We start from the raw sequence: 22,242 nt of genomic DNA, 5'->3' as shown, positions 1-22,242 counted from the left end.
CCCAACAGTTGCTTTTTATAGAATTTTATAAAAAGGAGACACCCATAAGAAGTTGCCAGAACCTAAAAATGTCATTCTTATATTTTCATTTTCTTTTCTTTCTAAAGGAACAAGATGAAGAAAAGTCAAATAAAAAAGAATTACAAGAAAAGGAGGCGATCATCCAGGCATTAAATATAAGAATAATAGAAGAAGAAAAAAAGAATCTTGAGCTAAAGGATCAAGTCACAGCCACTGAAAAATTAATGAGAGAATTACAAGAACAAATTGCAAGTATGAAATTAGAGCTGGCTAATTCTAAGCAAAAAGAAAGACAATGTTCTGAAGAAATAAAACAATTAATGGGTACAGTTGAAGACCTTCAGAAAAGACATTATTACATAGATAGCCAGTTTAAATCTGATGTGGTACAGAAAATGGTAGAACAAGAAATGCAGAAAAGATTAGAACAACTCCGAGCAGAGATGGATGAAATGTATGGGCAGCAGATAGTACAGATGAAACAAGAGTTAATAAAGCAACACATGTCACAGATAGAGGAACTTAAAACACAACATAAGGAAGAAATTGAGTGTGTTTTAAAATCACATTTAAATATTACAATTAATGAAGATCAAATAAAGTTAACGAACGTGGCAATAAATGAACTGAATATGAAATTACAAGATGCTAATGCGCAAAAGGAAAAACTCCAAGAAGAACTAGGAATAATTTCAGGAGAAAAATCTACTCTGCAGAGACAACTTGATGATCTTTTTGAAGAATTGAACTTTTTAAGGGACCAAATTCAGAGAGCTAGAATGAGAATAGCTGAACAAGAAAGTCAACTGAATGAAGCACGTAAGTCCCTTAGTACAGTGGAAGCTTTAAAAGCTGAGATTGTTCTGGCATCTGAATCTAGGAAAGAACTAGAATTAAAACATGAAGCAAAAGTTACAAATTACAAGATAAAACTTGAAATGTTGGAAAAAGAAAAAAATGCTGTATTAGTCAGAATGGCTGAATCACAAGAAGCTGAATTAGAGAGGCTGAGAACACAGCTCCTATTTAGTCATGAAGAAGAACTTTCGAAACTTAAAGATGATTTAGAAGTTGAACATCAAATAAATATTGAAAAACTTGAAGATAGCTTAGGCATTCACTATAAACAGCAGATAGATGGCTTACAAAATTTAATGAGTCAAAAGATGGAAACAATGCAATTTGAAAAAGACAATTTGATTACTAAGCAGAATCAGTTGGTTTTGGAAATTTCAAAACTACAAGATTTACAGAAGTCCATCATGGATTCAAAATCAGAAGAAATGACCCTTCAGATGCATGAACTCCAAGAGGAAATCGAAATATTAAGACAAGAAAAAAAAGAAAAAGGTACGCTTGAACTAGAAGTTCAGGAATTACAACTTAAAATTGAATTATTGGAGAAACAAATAAAGGAAAAAGAGGATGACCTTAAAGAAAAGTTTTCACAACTTGAAGCAGAAAATAACATTCTTAAAAATGAGAAAAAAGCTTTTGAGGACATGTTGAAAATTTATGTTCCTGCTGATGAAACATGTTTATGTTTTATGCTATTGGTGATAAGACCTACAGCAGGATTTTAAATAGTGGGAGTAACAATAAGATTTTTATTTTAAGTTGATACCATTAGGATCAGTTGGAAGGGATGAAATTATTGATGGGAAGACCAGCCAGATTGAATTGAGTATGATAGAAAGTTAAGTTCAACACTTAGAGTTAGGTTCTAGTTTGTCGTTAATGTTAGCAGAAATTAAGAATGATACCCAAGTTTCTAGCTTAATAAACTAGAGTATGTTTCTAGTGCTAGGAACCAATTTGTGAAAAAAATAATAATTCAGTTTTAAATACATTGAGTTAAGAATAGAATACTTATTGACTTTGAAAAAATATATAGGAGTTAGTTGAAAATAGAAGTCTGAAACCTGGGAGAAAAATTTAATTATGAGGTAAAGATTTATAATCAGCATGAATGTCAAGGACAAGAGGTCAAGGACAAGAATGAGTTATCAGGGGAAACTAGAGAGTGAGTTAAAATACCAAGATGGCATAATGGGAAGTAACAATGTTAAGGGACCATACAATGAACCATAAACAATTAGTCACTGTTATGTTTTTCTTTCATGATTATTTGGCCAGTTAACCAGACTTCTTGTGTTCAAGGTATCTCTAGGCCTTCACTTTTGCTTTTAGGAATGAGTTTTATTATTGGAATTGCTTTGTTGAACAGAATAGAATTTCAAGCATATCAGATAATACCATGCTTTTTCACTTCAGGAGTTCTTTGAATATAGTAATATTTTAAGTTTGTATTTTTTTAAATTGATATCTTCTTGAGGTAGTTTGTCCACTATTTCCCAAATTGCATGTTAACTAATGGCTCATTTAATTGGCAAAAAAGTTAGTTTAGTGATTAATTATCAGCATTTTTAAGAAATAAAAATAAAAGAGGAAAGTGAAAAGTGTTAACTACTCTCCTCTGGTCCCTTTTCAACACTTCTTTTGTTTCATGTTTCTGAATTGTTTTAAAGATATAAAATTGTTGAATTTAGAGATACTATACCATAAGGATAGGAGAAATGATCTTGAATCACACTGTTTTCTTGTTTTCATCAGTCAGAATGAGTCAAATTAAAACCTGAGTTTCACTAAAAACATTTTTCAAAGAATAAATATTTTTATTCATTAAAATAAAATGATTGTTATTTCACTGAGAAGTTTGTATTGCAATGTGTATTGTCTTCTCTTCCTGTTATCTTCTCTGAAAGATACCCAAAAAATTAAACAACTTGAAGAACAAATTCAAGAATTAGAAAACTTCATATGCTTTTTACGCAAACAATTGAAAGAAATTGAAGAAAATCATAAGGCAGAAATTTATTCTCTACAGGAGAAGCTTAAAGCCATTAGTGAGACCACAGTGGACCCAAGGTATCTATTTACTTAAAACTTCATTCAGCAGCATTTGTAGCTTAGTAACAATGATAGTATCATCTGGAATGGTTATTTTAAGAATAAAATATAACTTTAACAAAGAGATAGGATGTAACATTTTTAAGAAATAAGAGCAGGAGATAATTCTGTATCTTTGAAATGTGTGAAATAAATGTTGGTATAAACCAAAGACATTTTATTATAGGAATTTTACTTATACTTTTATAAAGATGTTATTATTAATCTATTTTCTGAATTAAAATAAGTCAGGTAGTAGACATTTACTTATTTATTCTATGCCTAGGCTTTGATATGTTGATGTGGTGAATACTTAAATAGTCTAAGTATGATCATTCCACTATGACTTGAATATACTCCATTTGATTGTCTAATGCTCAAATTCATCATGTCCCAAATAGAACCCTGATCTATGAGGAGAGAAGAAATGATCTTCAATTACCACTATGTATGTTTTCTTGGATCAGGATCTTCTAAAATTTGCTCCTTCTGTAGCCATCTTCATCCATCATGACTCCTTTCTGTCATAACTCTCTGCCATTCTATGAAAAAATCTTGTTTTCTTTTTTTTAACCTTCAAAGTACATCAAAACTGTGCCACTCCTTACTGCTCTACTGGTCCCTGCCATTGTTTTGTGTTTCACCTGGATTACTCAACTTCTGTTTACAGTCTATTCTCTTTATAGTCAACACAAGTGCCAGAACCTTTGCTTTTATAATTTCAGTTACATCATGTTACTCTAATCCTCTTCTGCTCTTTACAGTCTCACTAGTCCTGAGGACCATGACATCTTTGACTTTCATTTCCTACTGACTTTCTTATCACTTACTGTTCTCAAACCATATAATCCCATGGGGTTGGGGTTGGAGCTCAGCGGTAAAGCGCTCGCCTGGCTTGTGTGAGGTCCTGGGTTTGATTGTCAGCACCACATATAAATAAATAAAGTAAAGGTCCATTGACAACTAAAAACAATTTTAAAAGATTAAAAAAAAACCCTCATACATCCCCACTGTGATCCTCAAATATATCACATATCAGTACGCTTCTGCTTTAGGGATTCATTGGCCTTTTCTTCTACCTGGAATGATTATTCTCCAGGTATTTGTATACCCACACCCTCATCTCCTTTGGATCTTTACTTAGATGTCATGTTCTTACATAAATTAAAATCGTCCCCAAAGAGTCTGTGTCTTACTTTTCTACTTCATTTTTTCTTAAAATTATTTGTTTTATATGTACGCATACATTATAATCATTGTGTGTGTGCATGTATATGTGTATATAAATAATGTATGTATGTAATTTATGTATCCAAATATATATAAATTTAGAGGAAGTATTGTTTCATTTTGTTTGTTTTCAATTAAGGAATTTAAGCCTTTTTAAAAAACATTTTTATTAGTTGTTATTTTATTTATTTATTTATTTACATGCAGTGCTAAGAATTGAACCCAGTGCCTCATACACACTAGGCAAGTACTTTACCACTGAGCCACAACCCCAGCCTAGGAATTTAAGCTTATCTTTGTCTATTTAAGTGACTGATGCATTCTAAATCCACGTGATTTCTAAATACTAATCTTACCTTATTGTTATAAGATTAGACATTTTAAGAAAACATTGTTACAAAGTAGTGAATGCTTATATAACGATACAGAATTCAGACATACATACCAAAAGATATGTGGGTAGATAAAATTAAAATTAAACTGATTGTAAGTTAAAATTAAACTAACTGTAAGTTAAGAACCTTCTCTTTCCTGTTGCCACACTTCATTTCCAATATAAGCAATCATTGTTACTTTTGATATGTATTCTTTCAGAGATTTTCCTATTTATATAGACATATATGTTAAAACAGGCTTTTAATGCAAGTGAGCATTTACAAGCTTTTTTAACTCAGTAATACATCTTAGATATATCTTTATATATATACATACATACATACATACATGCACACACATGTATTTATATATATATATATATGTATATATGTTTATATACATTTATATATATATATATAATTTTTTTTTGTATCAGGGATTGAATTCAGGGGCTCTTTTCCACCAAGCCACATCCTCACCCCTCTTCTTTTTTTTCAGAACTACTGTTTTTATTTAAAATAACTCATGTTCAGATCTACCACATACCAGTTGGGTAATGTTAGACAAATCAAATTTAATGAACTATTATTTCTCTCTATATATAGTTTCAATAACTAATTATTTTTTTTTAGTTCTAACGATTTTTTTTCTTCTAACTAGTTAACTAAGACAGTAGGATGCAGTTTGACATATCATACATAAATGAAGTATAACTTCTCATTCTTTCTTGTGCATGATGTAGAATATGTGATGTAATCATATATGTACCTGGGATAATAATATCTGATTCATTCTACTATCCTTTCTTCCCTCATAACCCTCCCCTCCCCTCATTGCCCTTTGTCTAATCCAAAATATGTTTATTCTTCCCTACCCCCCCAACCCATTGTGAATTAGTATCTGCATATCAGACAAAATATTCAGTCTTTGGTTCTTTGGGATTGGCTTATTTAGCTTAGCATGATATTCTCCAGGTCCATCCATTTGCCACCAAATGCCATAATTTCATTCTTCTTTAAGGCTGAGTAATACTCCATTGGGAAGATATATATCACACTTTCTTTATCCATTCATCTGTTGAAGGACACCTGGGTTGGTTCCGTAGTTTAGCTATTGTGAATTTAGCTGCTATAAACATGATGTGGCTGCATCACTGTATTATGCTGATTTAAAGCCCTTTGAGTATAAACCTAGGAGTGGGATAACTGGGTCAAATGGTGGTTCCATTCCACATTTTCTTAGGAATCTCCATGCTGCTTTCTATAGTAGTTGCATCAATTTGCAGTCCCACCAGCAATGTATGAGTGTACCTTTACCCCCACATGCTTGCCAACATTTATTGTTGCATATTTTTTCTTTTTCTTTTTTTGTGGTGCTTAGTATTGAACTAGGGCCTTGGTCATGTGAGGCAAGCAGTCTACCAAGTGAGCTATGTCCCTAGGCCTGTTGCTCATATTCTTGATAGTTGCCATTCTAACTGGAGTGAGATAGAATCTCATTGGAGTTTTGATTTGCATTTCTCTAATTGCTAGAGATGTTGAATGTATTTTCACATATTTGTTGATCGATTGTATGTCTTCTGTGAAGTGTCTGTTCAGTTCCTTAGCCCATTTATTGATTGGTTTGTTTTTCTGGTGTTTTTATTGTTTTTTAATTTTTTTTTAGTTGTTGATGAATCTTTATTTTTTAAATTTATTTATATGTGGTGCTGAGAATCAAACCCTAGGTCCCTCACACATGCCAGGCAAGCACTCTACCACTGAGCCACAACCCCAGCCCCTGGTGTTAAGTTTCTTGAGTTTTGTATATATCCTGGGGATTAATGCTTTGAGGTGTATATGTGGTAAACGTTTTCTCCCATTCGGTAGGCACTCTTCATGTTATTGATTGTTTGATGTGAAGAACCATTTTAGTTTGAATCTTTTTATTGATTCTTGCTTATAGTTCTTGTGCTCTAGAAATCTTGTTAAGGAGGTCAGTTCCTAAGCTGAGATGGTAGATTTTGGACCTACTTTTTCTTCTGTTAAATTCATGGGCTCTGTTCTAGTGCCTAAATCCTTGGTCCACTTTGAATTGAGTTTTGTGCAAGATTAGAGATAGAGGTTTAATTTCATTTTGCTTCATGTGGATTTTCCGTTTTCCCAGCACCATTTGTTGAATAGGCTATCTTTTCTCCAGTGAGTATTTTTGTCACCTTTGTCTAGTATGAGATAACTGTATTTATATGGGTTTGTCTCTATGTCTTCTATTCTGTATCATTGGTCTATGTGTCTGTTTTGGTGCCAGTGTCATCCCATTGTTTTTTGTTGTTGCTGTTATGGCTCTGTAGTATAATTTAATTTCTGGTATTATGATGCCTCTTGCTTCACTTTTCTTCCTAAGGATTGCTTTGGCTATTCTGGGTCTCTTTTTTCCAAATGAATTTCATGATTGCTTTTTCTAGTTTTACAAAGAATGTCATTGGAATTTTAATGGGAATTGCATTAAATCTATATAATGCTTTTGGTAGTATGGCCATTTTGACAATGTTAATTCTGCCTATCCAAGAACATGGGAGATATTTCCATCTTCTAAGGTCTTCAATTTTTTTCTTTAGTTTTCTGTAGTTTTCACTGTAGAGGTCTTTCACCTCTTTTGTTAGATTGATTCCAAATATTCTATTTTATTTTTTGACGCTGTTGTGAATGGGGTAGTTTTCTTAATTTCTTTTTCAGTGGCTTTATCACTGATATATAGGAATGCATTTGATGTATGGTTGTTAATTTTTTATCCTGCTACTTTGCTGAATTTCATTCATTAATTCTAGAAGTTTTCTGGTGGATTTTTTAGGTCTTCTAAATATAGAATCATATTGTCGGCAAATAGTAATAATTTGAGTTCTTTTTCTATTCGTATCCCTTTAATTTCTTTCTTCTGTCTACTTGCCCTGGCTAGTTTCCAGGATTATATCGAATAAAAGTGGTAAAAAAAAAAAAGGGTATTCTTGTCTTACTACAGTTCGTAGATGGAATGCCTTCAGTTTTTCTCCATTTAGAATGATTTTGGTCTTGGGTTTAGCATGTATAGCTTTTTCAGTGTTGAGATTTGTTTCTACTATCCCTAGTTTTTCTAGTGTTTTAAACATTAAAGGGTGCTTTATTTTGTCAAATGCTTTTTGTGCTCCAATTGAAATGATCATATGATTCTTCTTGAAGTCTATTGATGTGATGAATTACATTTATTTATTTCTGTATGTTGAACCAACCTTGAATCCCACTTGAATATGATGCACTATTGTTTTAGTCAGCTTTTTTATTTCTGTTACTAAAAGATCTGACCAGAACAATTTTAAGAGAGGAAAAGGACTCATGGTGTTATTTGAGGGCTCATGGTGTTTAGACATCTTAGTCCATAGAAGGCCAGCTCCATCCCTTGGGCTTTGAGGTAAGGCAGAACATCTGGAAGAAGAGTGTGACAGAGGAAAGGAGTTCACATAGTGATCAGGAAACAGAGACAGCGACTTCACTCTCCAGATACAAAATATATACCCCATATAGAGACTCCACTCTCCAGATAAAAAAATGTGTACTCCATAGCCATCCCCCCAATTCCCATCTCCTCCAGCCATACCCTGCCACTTCATTTAATTCCTATCGGGGATTAATTCACTGATTAGGTTAGTCATTTCTCTTCTGAATCTTCTTGCATTGTCTTATGTGAACTTTTGGGGGATACCTCACAACCAAACCATAACAACTATATTTTTAATGTTTTTATATATGAGTTGCCAGAATTGTATACAGAATTTTTGCATCTATGTTCATTAGGGATATTGGTCTGAAGTTATCTTTCCTTGATGTGTCTTTGTCTGATTTTGATATCAGGTGATACTAGCTTCATAGAATGAGTTTGGAAGAGTTCCCTCCTTTTCTGTTTCATGAAATAGTTTGAGGCTTATTGGTGTTAATTCATCAAAGGTACTGTAGAACTGGATAAGAATCTGTTTTGTCCTGGGCGTTACTTAAATGGTTGGCTTTTGATGACTTCTTCTATTTTATTGCTTGAAATTGATCTGTTTAAATTGTGTATGTCCTCCTAATTCCATTTGGGTAGCTCATTTGTCTCTAGAAATTTGTTGATGTCCTTAAATTTTTCATTTTTATTGGAGTATAAATTTTCAAAATAGCTTCTGCTTCTCTACTGTATTTCAACAGTATTTGTTGTAATATTTTTTGTGATTATGAATTTTAGTGATTTGAGTTTTCTGTCTTCATTAGCACGATTGAGTTTATCAATTTTATTTATTTTTTCAAAGACACAACTTTTTGTTTTGTTAATTTTTTAATTGTTCCGATTATTTCAATTTCATTTATTTCAGCTCTGATTTTAATTATTTCCTGTCTTCTATTACTTTTGGTGTTGATTTGTTTTTCTTTTTCTAGGGCTTTGAGATCTTATGTTAGGTCATATACTCATTGACTTTCCATTCTTTTAATGAATTTAGCTTAATAGTGTCCCAGAGATTTTGACAAGTTGTATCAGTTTTCATTTATCTCTGGTAAGTATTTTAAAAATTTCATCCCTGACTACTTCTTCTTATATCCATTGGTTAGTCAATAGCATATTATTTAGTCTCTAGGTGTTGGAGTTTTTATTTTTTATTGTATCAATGATTTCTAATTTCATTCCATTATGATCTGATAGAATGCAGGGTATAATCTCTTTTTTTATTTCATAATTGTTGCTTTGTGGCATATTTTAGAGAAGAGTCTGTGTGCTGCTGAGAAGAACATGTATTCGTTGATGGATATAATACTCTTTATATGTCTGTAAAGTATAAATTATTGACTATATTATTAAGTTCTATAGTTTTTTTGTTTAGTTTTTGTTTGACGATCTATCCAGTAGTGAGAAAGGTTTGTTAAAGTCACTCAGTATTATTGTATTATGGTCTATTTAATTCTTGAAATTGAGGCAGGGTTTGTTTGATATATGTAGATGCTCCATTGTTTGGGGCATAAATATTTAACGTATTATGTCTTGTTGATGTATAATTCCCTTAAGCAGTATGAAATGTCTTCTTTGTCCCTTCTGATTAACTTTTGGCTTGAAGTACATTTTATCTGACATGGGGATAGAAACCCGTTTGTTTACTCAATCCATGTGAGTGAGATGTTTTTTCCCGTCCTTTCATTTTTACTCTGTGGATGTCTTATGAGTGAGTCTCTTGGAGACAACAGATTTTTGGGTTTTGTTTTTTAATCCAATCTGCCAATCTATGTCTTTTGGGTTTATTAGTTTAGACCATTAACGTTATTTTTGAGATATGATTTGTGTTCCCAGTCATTTTAGTTTATTTCTACTTTTTACTTTGAATTAATTTCTCGTTTGATTGATTATTCCTTTTGTATGGCTCCTCCCTTTGTTGATTTTGACTTTTTTTTCCATCTTCATGGAATATTTTGTTGAAAATGTTTTATACCACAGATTTTCTAGTTATGAATTCTTTTAACTTTTGTTTATTATGGAAGGTTTTTATTTCATCTTTAAATCTGAAGTTTTATTTTATTAGATATAAAATTCTTGGTTGGCATCCATCTTCTTCAGAACTAGGTATATATTATTCCAGGACCTCCTGGCTTTGAGGGTCTGGGTTGAAAAATCACCTGAGTTCCTAATTAGTTTCCCTCTATATATAATTTGATATTTTTTCTCTCATAGCCTTTAAAATTCAATCCTTATTTTCTATATTTGACCTTTTTCTTTATGATGTGTCTTAATGTGGGTCTGTTGTGATCTTGTACATTTGAGGTCCTCTTGTATTTGATTTTCCATTTCATTCTTCAGATTTTGGAAACTTTTTCATATTATTTCATTGAAAAACTGGGCATTCCTTTGGTTTGTATCTCTATGCCTTCACCTATCCCGATAAATCTTAATTTGGTCTTTTCTTGTTATTTCATTATTCTTGGAAGTTCTGTTCATGGTTTCTTACCATCTTCCCTGTGTAGTCAACTTTATTTTCAAAATTATATATTTTGTCTTCATTGCCCAAGGTTCTATCTTCCATTGAATTTTTAATTGGTTTATTGATTGTTTCATTTTGAGGATTTCTGGGGTTGTTGTTGTTGTCATTTTCTGAGAATCTCTGCCTCTGCAATGGTCTTTTACATCCTCAAATTTATCTCTGATTTTATTCCCTATATCATTCTTTATGTACCAGGTCAGTCTAATATGTACTTTCTAAATTCCTTTTCTACATTTCTTTTACTGTGTTGTCTATGGGTTTAATTATTAGATCATCTTGGTTTGTTTGGGCCAGTTTGTTCCATTGTTTTCTCATGTTGTTCTTATGTCTGTCCTTCTAGCAGTGTGGATTTCAGGCAGTACAGTTTCTACCCTGTAGATTCATAGTGTCCCTGAAGATTTCTAGTACCTCACCTAATAATAACTGCACCCAATACAAACAATATACAGCCTTAAACCAAATAGCTCCTATTAAGGCATCCACAGTTTTGTTCCATTAAACTGAAATGATGTGTTCAATTATTATCTACAATATAAACAGTAAGTTTGCAAAAAAGTTTACAGTTTCCATTGGTGGACAAAGAGAGAACAAAAGTTATGTAGGGTGTGATGTTTATGAGAAAGGATCAGAAAAGATAGAAGTTAAAAAATTATAGGAAGAATGAAGGGAGGACTTAATAGAGGTTGGGTGTTAGCAAGAGAAAAGTGAGAAAGAGAATCCAATGAAACAGATAAATGAGAGCGGAATATATATATATAAATATATATATATATAATTTTTTAAAAGAAAAAAATAAACAACAAAACTGTAATGTACTATTCAGATATCCCAGTCCTCAATAGAAAAGAAAAAAAAGGAATCTGGATGAAAAATTGAACACTTTTTTCCATTGCAGTTCAAGTTTCTCAGCTTCTCTTCTGAGAAATTAGGTATGTTGTCTGGAATTTGATGCTAGCTCTACCCTCAGGGTAGTTAGGGTTGCTAGGGTGAGAGTGTTAGTCCTGGAAGCGGAACTACTAGAGCCAAGGTGTAGGCTTAGGTACGTTCCAATCTCTTCACTGCGTGCCTATTGGTCTGAAGATTTTAAGTCATCACACCTCCAAGTCTCAGCAATTGTCTGTCCACATTGGAAGACCATACCTCGGGAATCTCCTTTAGGTTCTACACATGTGATGTAGGAATCTGTTCTTATCCCACTACTTTGCCTGCAGACCCCATGAACCCTGGTCGTCATTTGGTCTCCAAACTTGATCTCTTCCTTTGCCTGTCCTTTCAAATTCACAGTCAGGCACTTCTCTTCCAGCCAGTACTGCAAGCAGCTGATTGGATGGGGAGGGGAAAGCCAGGTGGGTTTCCTTGATCAGTATTCTCCTGTGTAAATGTCCCTCCATGCTTGATTTTTCTCCTGGTCACTTTGGAACACTCTCTATCACACAGCATGGGTTTGCCTTGCACATTTTTGGGGCCAGATTTCGATCTGCCAATAATTGACTCACCTAGCTACAGGCCCCCCAGCCATTGCTTCACAAGGGTTCTTTCTGCTATCCTCCATGCATGCCGCCAAGAAAGCTGGTGGCTTCCCTCCTGTACACAGATGCTGTGCAGCACAGCTTACTGTGTTTTTTTGTTTGTTTGTTTGTTGTTTTTTGAGCAGTAACTCTGAGCTCTTAAGCTCTCCATACCGCAAAACACCTCTGTTTTCCTAGGAATGGGGGTTCCTTTATTGCTTTACTATATTCACATAGGGATTATTCTGGTTTGTACTTCCAGCTATTTTACAGCTCTGGAGCCTGGGGATCTTTCCCCCTTATTTTATTATACAAGATCTCTTGAGTCCATGATATGTTTTAAGTATCCAGTATTAAATTCCAGTTAAGTCCTTCCTAGTTCTGGACCATTCACCCATCTTGTTGAAAAAAGTGACCTTTTTGCTTTTCTTGGTTCACTCCACAGATCTGTCAGGGAAGCAAATACTTTATTCAGCCATCTTCCTGCATTTCCAACCCCCCCCCTTTTTTTTTTTTTGAAAGAGAGTCTCACTAAATTGCTAAGGCTCATCCTGAATTTTTGATCCTCCTGCCTCAACCTCCCAAATTTCTGGAGTTGCAAGCACGCACCATTGTACCTGGCTCTTTTAATATATTTAATCCAATATAATCTATTCTATATTATTATATGTTTTGTGTCTGTGTAATTTAGATATCCATGTAATATAATATGTATCATATATCTTAGGTATATAAGTAGTGTGTATTATCAGTGTATATAGCATGTTATATTATGTACACTGTTGCTATATAAGCATATCTAAGATGTTATTTTTAAAAGACGTATTAAAAATGTTTTTTTTACATAATAAATTTTTTATCATACATTTATACTGACATAATATTCATTGTTACTTTTAAATGGAAAACTTAGTCAAAAATGTTTTAAGTTACAATACTTGTAACCCTGGGGGAACTATCATTTTTGTCTCCCCACTGCCTCAGTACACGTTATGCATGGTAGAAACTTTGGATAAAACACACAACACTAATTTTTTATACTTTTTTATTTATATTTAGCTTCTCTGTTGATTCAGTGGTAATTAAAGAATCTGATGTACAGAAATCAGTAGTACATCCTGGAAGATGTCTACAAGAGAATATTGATCATGCAATAGAGGTATGTTTTTTTAATCTTCATTTTTAAACAGTTATGTACACTGATACTTTTTCTTACTATCAATTTTATGTCTTCAGTTTTGTAATTATGTAGTAAATATTTGGCTAAGATTAAGCATAAAGCATGAGGATAAGCATTAAAGGATTAAGCATAAAGCATGTAAAAGATCCAGAATGTCTATAGAAATATTTTTATAGCATAGGAAAAACACAGAGAAAGTTAAATTTGAGAATTTTCCTCCTCTGTTACAGTTTAAATTTTTTCTTTGTAACATTTCTTTATGAACTGTGTAACAAATCAGCTTCAGTACCATGGCCAACATAGTCTTTTCTTCCCCTTATGGAAGCAGAGGGTATCTTCAGAATGGTGTATAGGATTCCCTAAAATCCAAGGTGCTAGAGCTGGAATAATGGATCAGGCCATCTTCCAACAGAAGTAATGATAGAAAAATGCTTTTTTTACTGTGCTTGCCACTGAACCACTCTCTGCCTGTCCTCAACATTGTATTATTCAAAACTTTTTTCACACCCCCAACTGCATCTTCATCTTCACCCAATAATTCTAAATTCTAGTAAAAATTAAAATCACTGACTATTGCCCTTTCTCATTCTGGATATTAAGAAGAGATATGAGGCACACTCATCCCTTATTAAATGTCTGTTGGATGAAATTCAAATAATTGGTAAAAAAACAAATACTTTCATGTTGACAGTATATCTACATTTCTAAAAGAAGATTTATTTTTTCAATTGATAAAAATAATTTTTATGTGGAAAATTGTGTTCTTTTAATAAATACCAAGAAGAAAATTTGCTCATGATTTCATTATCAAACATAGCCACTTGTTAACATTTTACTTAAAATAAATATACATTTATACATATGTCTTATTAATTATATTTAAGTATCCTTAACCCACCCTAGAATTTATGCTAATAATTACAGATATGTAAATATATTTCTTTCTTTGCATCTTTAAGTTTATAGTAAGTGTAATTATTTCATAGGATTATTAGATTAAATGTTTTTAGTTAAAAGATAACTGAAATTTTTTTTATTTGAAAGTGTCCAAAAATAGTGATATTTTTGGAATATTGAGTACATCCTTAAAATTAATGGTATAAAATCAGTGTAAATTGTTATATTTCACCCTTTAATTTAGTTTTCTAATGAATGTGGAATGAAACAAGAAACAAATATGGTTAAATTGTTGGAAAAACAATACCAAGAAAGATTAGAAGAAGAAATAGCTAAGGTAAGTTTATAGTTTATCTGCAAGATTTTCTTGGTTTATAGATTTTCTTGATCTTTGAACTGTCAAAAAAAGCATGGATTTTATTGATGGTATGTACTTTTTTTTATTTGTAAGTTTCATATATAGTCCATCAAATAGTTGTGTAACAGCATCAACTATAATTGCTGCTTCATAGAATGTTTTGTGGTGCTTTTCATTGAAAAGAACATTTTTTTCTTGATATAGAATAGCAATTACAATTTTTCAGAATGCCACAAGTTTTTATGTATGTGTTACAATGTAAATACTTAATACCTTGTGAAGGAGTTTGGCATTCTAAAAATGAGGGAAAAGTTATGAAGAGAAAAAGTAGTTGTATTACCCTGATAAATTATTGTAATGTTAGATAATAACTACAGATACTGATGGAAGATTGTCACAGAACATTATCACTCATGGCCAAGTGAATTTTCTTGGAAGGAAGAAATATAAAGACTTTTATTTTTTTTATTTTTGTACTGAGTATTTATTGGTGTTATAGTTAGAAAAGTTTTGCTTGTTTTATTTTAAAAGGCAGGCAGTAAAACACTTTGATGTTAAATTCATTGAAAAATAGCCTATCTGTGTATCACTTTATCAGAGGATTTATTTTTATTTTTAAAAGTATGACGCCAGGCTTTTTTCTAATTCATATAATTTTGAGTAATGACCCACTTTTTAAATCCAGCTGGTATTTATAAATCTAATTCTTTTTTGTTTGTTTGATTCATTTCTTTAGGTCATTGTGTCAATGAGCGTTGCATTTGCTCAACAAACTGAACTATCTAGACTATCAAAGGGAAAAGAAAATACTATGTCATCAAAACAAGCACTTACTTTCTGTCAGCAAAATGAAAAACATTATTTTAATGAAATGAAATTATCTCAGGATCAAATTGATCTTCAGACCTCTTATGCATTGGACATGAAATTTAAAGAAGAATTTAAGCCACTTAGTAAAGAGTTAGGAGAAGATGGAGAAGTTCTATTACCAAACAGTGATCATCTTGATGATATAGTAGAATCAGAGGTCCACCAACTAATTATTTCAGAAGAAATGTTCTCCAAAGACAAAACATTTATAGCTAGCGAATCTGTAAGTATGCTTCTTTGAATATAAAAGAGAAAAACTTATAATAATGTCTTCAGTTTAAAACAGTAGCAATAATGCTGATTAATAGAAAATAAAAGTATGAAGTCCAGTCTTGACTTTAATGTATTTTATTAATTATAAGGTATTTGATTAAGTGAAACAATATTGGTGTGAAGTATAAAATAAGTCAGGTCATAGTATTCTTGGTTGTCTTATGGACACAGTACATGTTTAGTTCTCATTGTAAATTATACCTGTGTTAATTTTATTAAAACTAATTGAAGACTAATTATATTATAACTAGGTAATACCTGTGGCCAAATGATTTGCTCAATTAAATGTAAGAACATAAAAGGAAATTGCTACGAAATCAAGAAGACAATTCAAAGTATCTTATTATCTATATACTAATTATTTTTTTGTTAGTTGAGGATCTGTTACCCCAATGAATTGCAGCCTTTATTAGAAAACAATAAATTCTACTTCTTTTAAAATTATCTGAATTTCAAATTTATTTTATGTGTTCACGATAGATATATCTTGTTCAGAGGAGTATTCAAATAAAACTGTCAGCTTTTATGTAATGCAAAACTTGTGAAATGTTTATGAAAACTAATTTAGCTGTTGTTGTTCAAGGCAGAATGATTTTAATTAGTATCTTAAGGGATTGAAGTATTCATAGAACCTATTGACTTGTCATGAGTGTGAGAAACTCATAAATGTAAAGCATTTATTTCCAAATAAAATTTATTATAATTTTTATTTTAATAAGCAGTTTTCTATAATACTGTGATGACCAATGAATAAAAATTAAATAGGCAAAATTCCTTATATTTTGTGAACTTAATTTTTAAAAATATTTTTCTAGTTGTATATGGACATAATACCTTTATTTTATTTGTTTATTTTTATGTGGTTCCCAGGATTGAACCCAGTGCCTCATGCATGCTAGGCAAGCGCTTTACTACTGAGGCATGACCCTGGCCTATAAACTTTGTGTGTGTGTGTGTGTGTGTGTGTGTGTATTGTTGTTGTTTATATTATTTCCCCATTATAAAATATCAAGAGATATAAAGGAGTTATAACTTCATTAAGAGAAGGGGCTGGAGATGTAGCTTGGTGGTAGAGCACTTGCCCAGCATGTGTGAGGCCCTGGGATCAATCTCTAGTATGGGTGGGAAAAAAAGTGGATGGGGTGGAGGTTGGAGGGGGTGGATAAAGAATCTTGAGTATTTTGTTTTTCTCTGTTAGAATTAGATTTTAGCTAAACTATCTGGTAAGTAGCTGTTTCCTTTTGGAAAATAACATATATGGTGGTAATAAAGTAACTTCATGTTGTTTTGGAATTATAAATAAGAAAAATACTTTTTTTAAAAAAGTGATTTATGGGCTGGGGTTGTGGCTCAGTGGTAGAGTGCTTGCCTTGAATGGGTGAGGCACTAGGTTTGATCCTCAGCACCACATAAAATAAATGAAAAAAGGTATTATGTTCATCTACAACTAAAAAAAATTTTTTTAAAAAAGTGATTTATGCTTTTGTTTAATAATAAAACTAAAACTCATATGCTTTATGTTGTTAATAGAATTGTTTTCATATACAGTTCAAGTATCAATGCTGACTAATTGCCACAAAATATGTTATGATTGAGTTTTTTGCTTGTGTTTTTTCCCATAAAAAATTCATGGTAAGATGTTGACATCAAGCATGGATGCTTCTAGACAAATGATGTCAAATGAAGAACAGTTGGAAGATATGAGGCAAGAACTTGTACGACAGTATGAAGAACATCAACAGGCCACAGAACTGTTGAGGCAGGCACACATGAGACACATGGAGCAGCTACAAGAAGAGATTAAGATACATAATAGACAGTTAGCCCAGGTATGGAACTTTAGAGTCTCTTTTCTCCTCAATTGAAATAATGGTATTTTTTATGTGGCTTTTTTTTTAAGTCAAAATTATGTTTCCTAGATACAAATAAATTACAAATACTTAACACCAGGAAGTTCCTGGGATCAACTTTAGACCTTGTTAGGCACACCTAACTCAACTGATATAATGTGCATTATCATTTTATTTAACTGCCTTTCAGGCACTGGAAATGTGACTACAATATAAATTTAAAAATTCTGTTGACCATACATAGCTAAAGCACTTTGAGAGTTTTGGAAATATTATACTGAGGTACTTGAGTATACAGTTGCTGTCATTCACTTTTTCCATGTTCATTTATAGTTCTGTGAGTCTACCAATTACCATCTCCAAGGTTTATCTATATCTATCTTTAATCCATCTTTTTAATCATGAATGGAAATCTTCTGAAGTAATCTGTTTCTAGAACTCTCTTCAAGGACACATCTCTTGTTGATTAGAGAAATTCAAATTTATATAACATTCTTTTCTAAATTTAAATATCTCATGGTATTTGGGAGCTATATTCTTGTCAACTGCTATATAAAATATACTCACAAAATTATTGCAGAAAAGCAAGACATATTTACATGAAAGTTCTTATGAAAACAAATTTATTGAATTTAATTTTGAAAACAAAAACGTGTATTTTTTAAATATAAAATAATAGGGAAATTGATATTTGAGAATAAAATATATCATTTGAAAAATCAGTTTTTTCTTCATTGCATTTTGTGAATTTATTCTTCTAAAATTTCAATGCAAAAATTGACAGAAAATATTACTCGAACTATACAAATTCTTGAATATTTAAGTTTAAATAACTTTTTTTCTAAAGTTGGAAATTTTGCATTGAACTTCATATGTGCCTTTTAATCCCTAATAATGAAATATGAATCATAAGGTAAAATCAAGGTCTCTTGGTCCCAAGGGGTTAAAAGAAATCTGCTTGATGTTTCTGCTTTTTACCTCTATCGCAATCAATATTCTTCCATGACTTTTTTTCTTATTTAGAGATCCTCATTAAATAACGAAAACCTGGTTTCAGAAAGAGAAAGGGTGCTTTTAAAAGAGTTGGAAGCACTAAAGCAGCTGTCTTTAGCTGGAAGAGAGAAGCTGTGTTGTGAGCTGCGCAGCAGCAGTACGCAAACACACGTAGTATTGACTTTGGTGCATTTAAGAACAGTAGATCAACAATGAAGTAGGATTTGTTTGTCTTTATTGTTGGTGGGAGACGTATTTTTATAGTTACTAAGCTTAACATATTGGTGATCACTTAGATGTAAGGTAGGTGGAGTCAAAATGCCTTGCTTTCTGTTTAAGATAATTTGAATTTGGCTTTGCTGTAGGAGAAACTGTTGTTCTACCAAGGAGCAACCTTTATTGACAACCCTTATTGTCACACTATATAGAATATATTAGTTTGAAGCCATTAAAACATTTTTCATCTCTACACTTGAATGTTTTATCCTTTTTTTTGATACTGCTGATCTCTTGATAAATTGTAGTTAAATATTATTTCAAGCACTTTCTGTTTCACATCATACCAGTATAGAAGAATGATATGCTGTTTTTAAGATGACAGGTTTTCTTTCTGTCTTGTCCTCTCTGCCGTTGCACAAACTTAAACAGAATGAAAATGAAAACCAAAGGGAAATTGAGGAAGAGACATTGAAAGAAAAGGAAATGGACAGAAAACCTGAAGATGTACCTCCTGATAGTCTGTCCAGTGAAAGGTATACAAAATGTGTATTTTTTTTCAGTGCAAAGTCAATTAAAATGGTTTTCAAATGTAATAAACTTTATTCATCCTTATTTTTATCTTGTACATGTGTATTTTCTTAAAAATACTATCTTGTGTATGAAACGTGTCATATATTTCTATGTGTGAAACATGTCCATATATGTGTAATATATAAAAGATTATCAATTTTTAGACATTAAATTACAAATTTTTAAATCTTTTTATGTAATAAAAATTTTAATTGGCTATTGATCATAAACTTGACTTTAAATGTTTAGAATTGTTTTAACATCAAACCTTTCTTGATTAATTTTATTCTTCTTAATGCTGTTTTGTAACCTAAAAAACTAAAAACAGTTCTACCTGTGAGCTTTATTTCTTTTTTCCTCCTTCAGTGTAAGGGCATGGATTCAGTGTAAGCTATTCTCTGATTTGTTTATGTTGAGAAAAAAAATTACTGCATTTGTAAATATTCAACATTTAGTTTCTTTCATGCTTTCATGGCATAACAGGTGAGAACTTTTAATACATATCCTAGTTTTATAAAGTAATAAATTAATGGCCCAATGTTAACAAAACGTTCCGTACTTTCATTTTGTAGATGTTAATATTAAAATGTACAAAACTATACTATAATTATCCCACATTAATATTAAGCACAGTATCTAAAATTTATTTTGTTCAAATGGAAATAATTTTTTAAATTTTAATTAGAACTAATATCTACTAACTTTTTCCTCCTTTTCCAATTTCTATGACTGTCAACCCTTTTGTGTCTTCCTAACCTAGTTCCTCATCTTGCATGGAGGAATTTGGCCCCTAAGATTTTGGCTTCCCCATTGGATCATCAATATGGAACATAGTCAGTATGGAACTCAAATAAAAAAGACAGTGTATGAAAATTAGAGTTACCATGCCAATATAAAATAAACATCTTGCTCATCTTTATTTCTTTTAACCATTATATCAGTTTTAATCACATTATCCAACTCCTGGGATTTAGGACTTGAACAAAACTTCTATAAATAAAAGTTAAGGAATTAAAACCCTTACTTCCCACTAACTAAATTATTTGGGGTTTTATGTTTAAACATTCTTGATTATGTAAGCAGAGAATTTGATCTAGGTACAAAAATAGAACTCTCTTTTTCACTTGACAAATACTAAAGGAAAACTTCTCCATTTATTACCTGATCTTAAAATAGGTCTGTCATGTGCATGTGAAACAGATACCCTTTCAACCAGATTGTCGGTAATGTGTCAAACAACATGTGAGGTTGAGAAAGAAGTCTCTTAGGCCAGGGGACCTTACTATGAAAGTTTCTTATTATATCTTACATGTATTAAATATAAAGCTTATAACCATAGTATCTCTGTTGAATTAAACTGTTGAGTGAGTTGTTTAGTTATTCATAAAATTAATCATATAATCTTTTGAATCACCATTTATGGAAGCACATTTTTTTCACATGGTAAAATGTTCATGTTAAGCTAAAAAGAAAGCTTTCTAATCACATTGTCCAGTATGATCAGTTTTTGTTTTTAAAATGTATATATTTTAGAGTGAAGCAGAGGAGGAAAAAAGTCTAGAAATATAGGCATTAACATGTTCATAGTGCTAAGATATTTTGAAGGCTGATTAACAATATTTTCTCATTTTAAAATTAGGATGTATTTCTTATCTCTATAAAGGCAAGCTATTATTTCTACTTGGTTGAAAATATGTTTTTTTTCCTACTGGTTGAGTGCAATGTGTGTAACTAGAGATATTTTTGTCTTTGGAGCAGGTATAATAACAGCCTATGATATTTCCTGTGGTGTTGACTGAGTAGTTTCACTGAAAGCCTTTTTTAAAGCAGGTCTTTGCCAGTTCTTGTAATTTAAACATCTAGTTTATCACCAAGAAATTATACAAATACTACCACTTTTTTTCTAGTTGGATTCTTAATTATTAAAATATTGTTGTCTGACACATAAAAAGATAAACCTTATATGTATATAAACATGATCCGTATAACCAATGCAATAATGTAGATATTGGTATTACCACACTTTTTGAAACTCAAGTTTTATGTCTTCTTAAAGTTTTCTTCCAATTTATTACTATCTTAAAAATATTATTATTTGATTTCTTTCAGGTCAATAAAATGCACCTTTAAAAATGTTATAAATTTGTGTTCTAAACAAATCACTTTAAAAAAAAATAAATTAAGAGTAAGAAGCACTTCATTGTAGGTGTTATTGTGTAATTTTAATAGAGCATATCTATATGATATTTTTCACCAAACACATATTTTGCATTGTATTTTTGGTGAGATAGTAGTAAAGGCTTTATACGGTAAAAAGATTAAATATTTTAATAAATAAATATTTTAAGATTAAATGTTTTATAAAGAGATTAAATATTTTAATAAATTTTTTTTTATCTGTATAGGTTTGCATTCCAGAAAACTAACAACAGACTTATGAAGATCCTCTTAGAAGTTGTAAAGACTACTATTGTTGTTGAAGAAACTATTGGCCACCATGTTCTTGGGATTTTAGATAGATCTAGTAAAGGCGAGGCATCTGTAAAGTCAGGTATCCATGAGGAACACATAAGAGGTAATACTAGTTTCATATGCTTGTGAAATAATCATATTCAAATCATCTTGCTGAGTTCAAGGCACTTTTTCTGTGTGTAGAATATATAGGAGAGAGAATATTCAAGTATTTTTCAACAAATGCACCTCCAAACACAAAGCCCCTCTGTTCAAAGCACTATATGTATTATTGTATAGCATTTGCAAGTGAATGTTTTAGAGTTGCCATTATATACCTTGGTATGCCTACACAAACCAGAAGACTCTTTCATTTCTCCACTTATAAAGGAAAAGTTCCACATCACCACCCTGTAAATCAGGAAAGCTTAAAATAAAGAACTTGTAGGAATCCAGCACCAGTTTTCATTGAGATAGTTAGAAGAATGTGA

At 31.5% G+C, this 22,242-nt stretch overlaps 1 protein-coding gene across 1 annotated transcript in view; it reads left to right on the top strand.

Moving 5' to 3' along the window:
* Positions 1-22,242, top strand: part of LOC143389659 (A-kinase anchor protein 9-like) — a 76,892-nt gene that overhangs the window by 30,091 nt on the left and 24,559 nt on the right. The window contains 10 exon segments of the mRNA XM_076842567.2: positions 108-1,577; positions 1,986-2,044; positions 2,737-2,949; positions 13,150-13,249; positions 14,412-14,504; positions 15,262-15,617; positions 17,293-17,497; positions 18,542-18,682; positions 19,160-19,263; positions 21,706-21,875. Of these exon segments, the coding sequence (XP_076698682.2) occupies positions 108-1,577; positions 1,986-2,044; positions 2,737-2,949; positions 13,150-13,249; positions 14,412-14,504; positions 15,262-15,617; positions 17,293-17,497; positions 18,542-18,682; positions 19,160-19,263; positions 21,706-21,875 (2,911 nt within the window).

This window comes from Callospermophilus lateralis, unplaced genomic scaffold (genome assembly GCF_048772815.1).
Source record: "Callospermophilus lateralis isolate mCalLat2 unplaced genomic scaffold, mCalLat2.hap1 Scaffold_63, whole genome shotgun sequence".
Classification (NCBI taxonomy): Eukaryota; Metazoa; Chordata; class Mammalia; order Rodentia; family Sciuridae; genus Callospermophilus; species Callospermophilus lateralis.
This window is presented reverse-complemented; position numbering and strand designations above follow the sequence as displayed.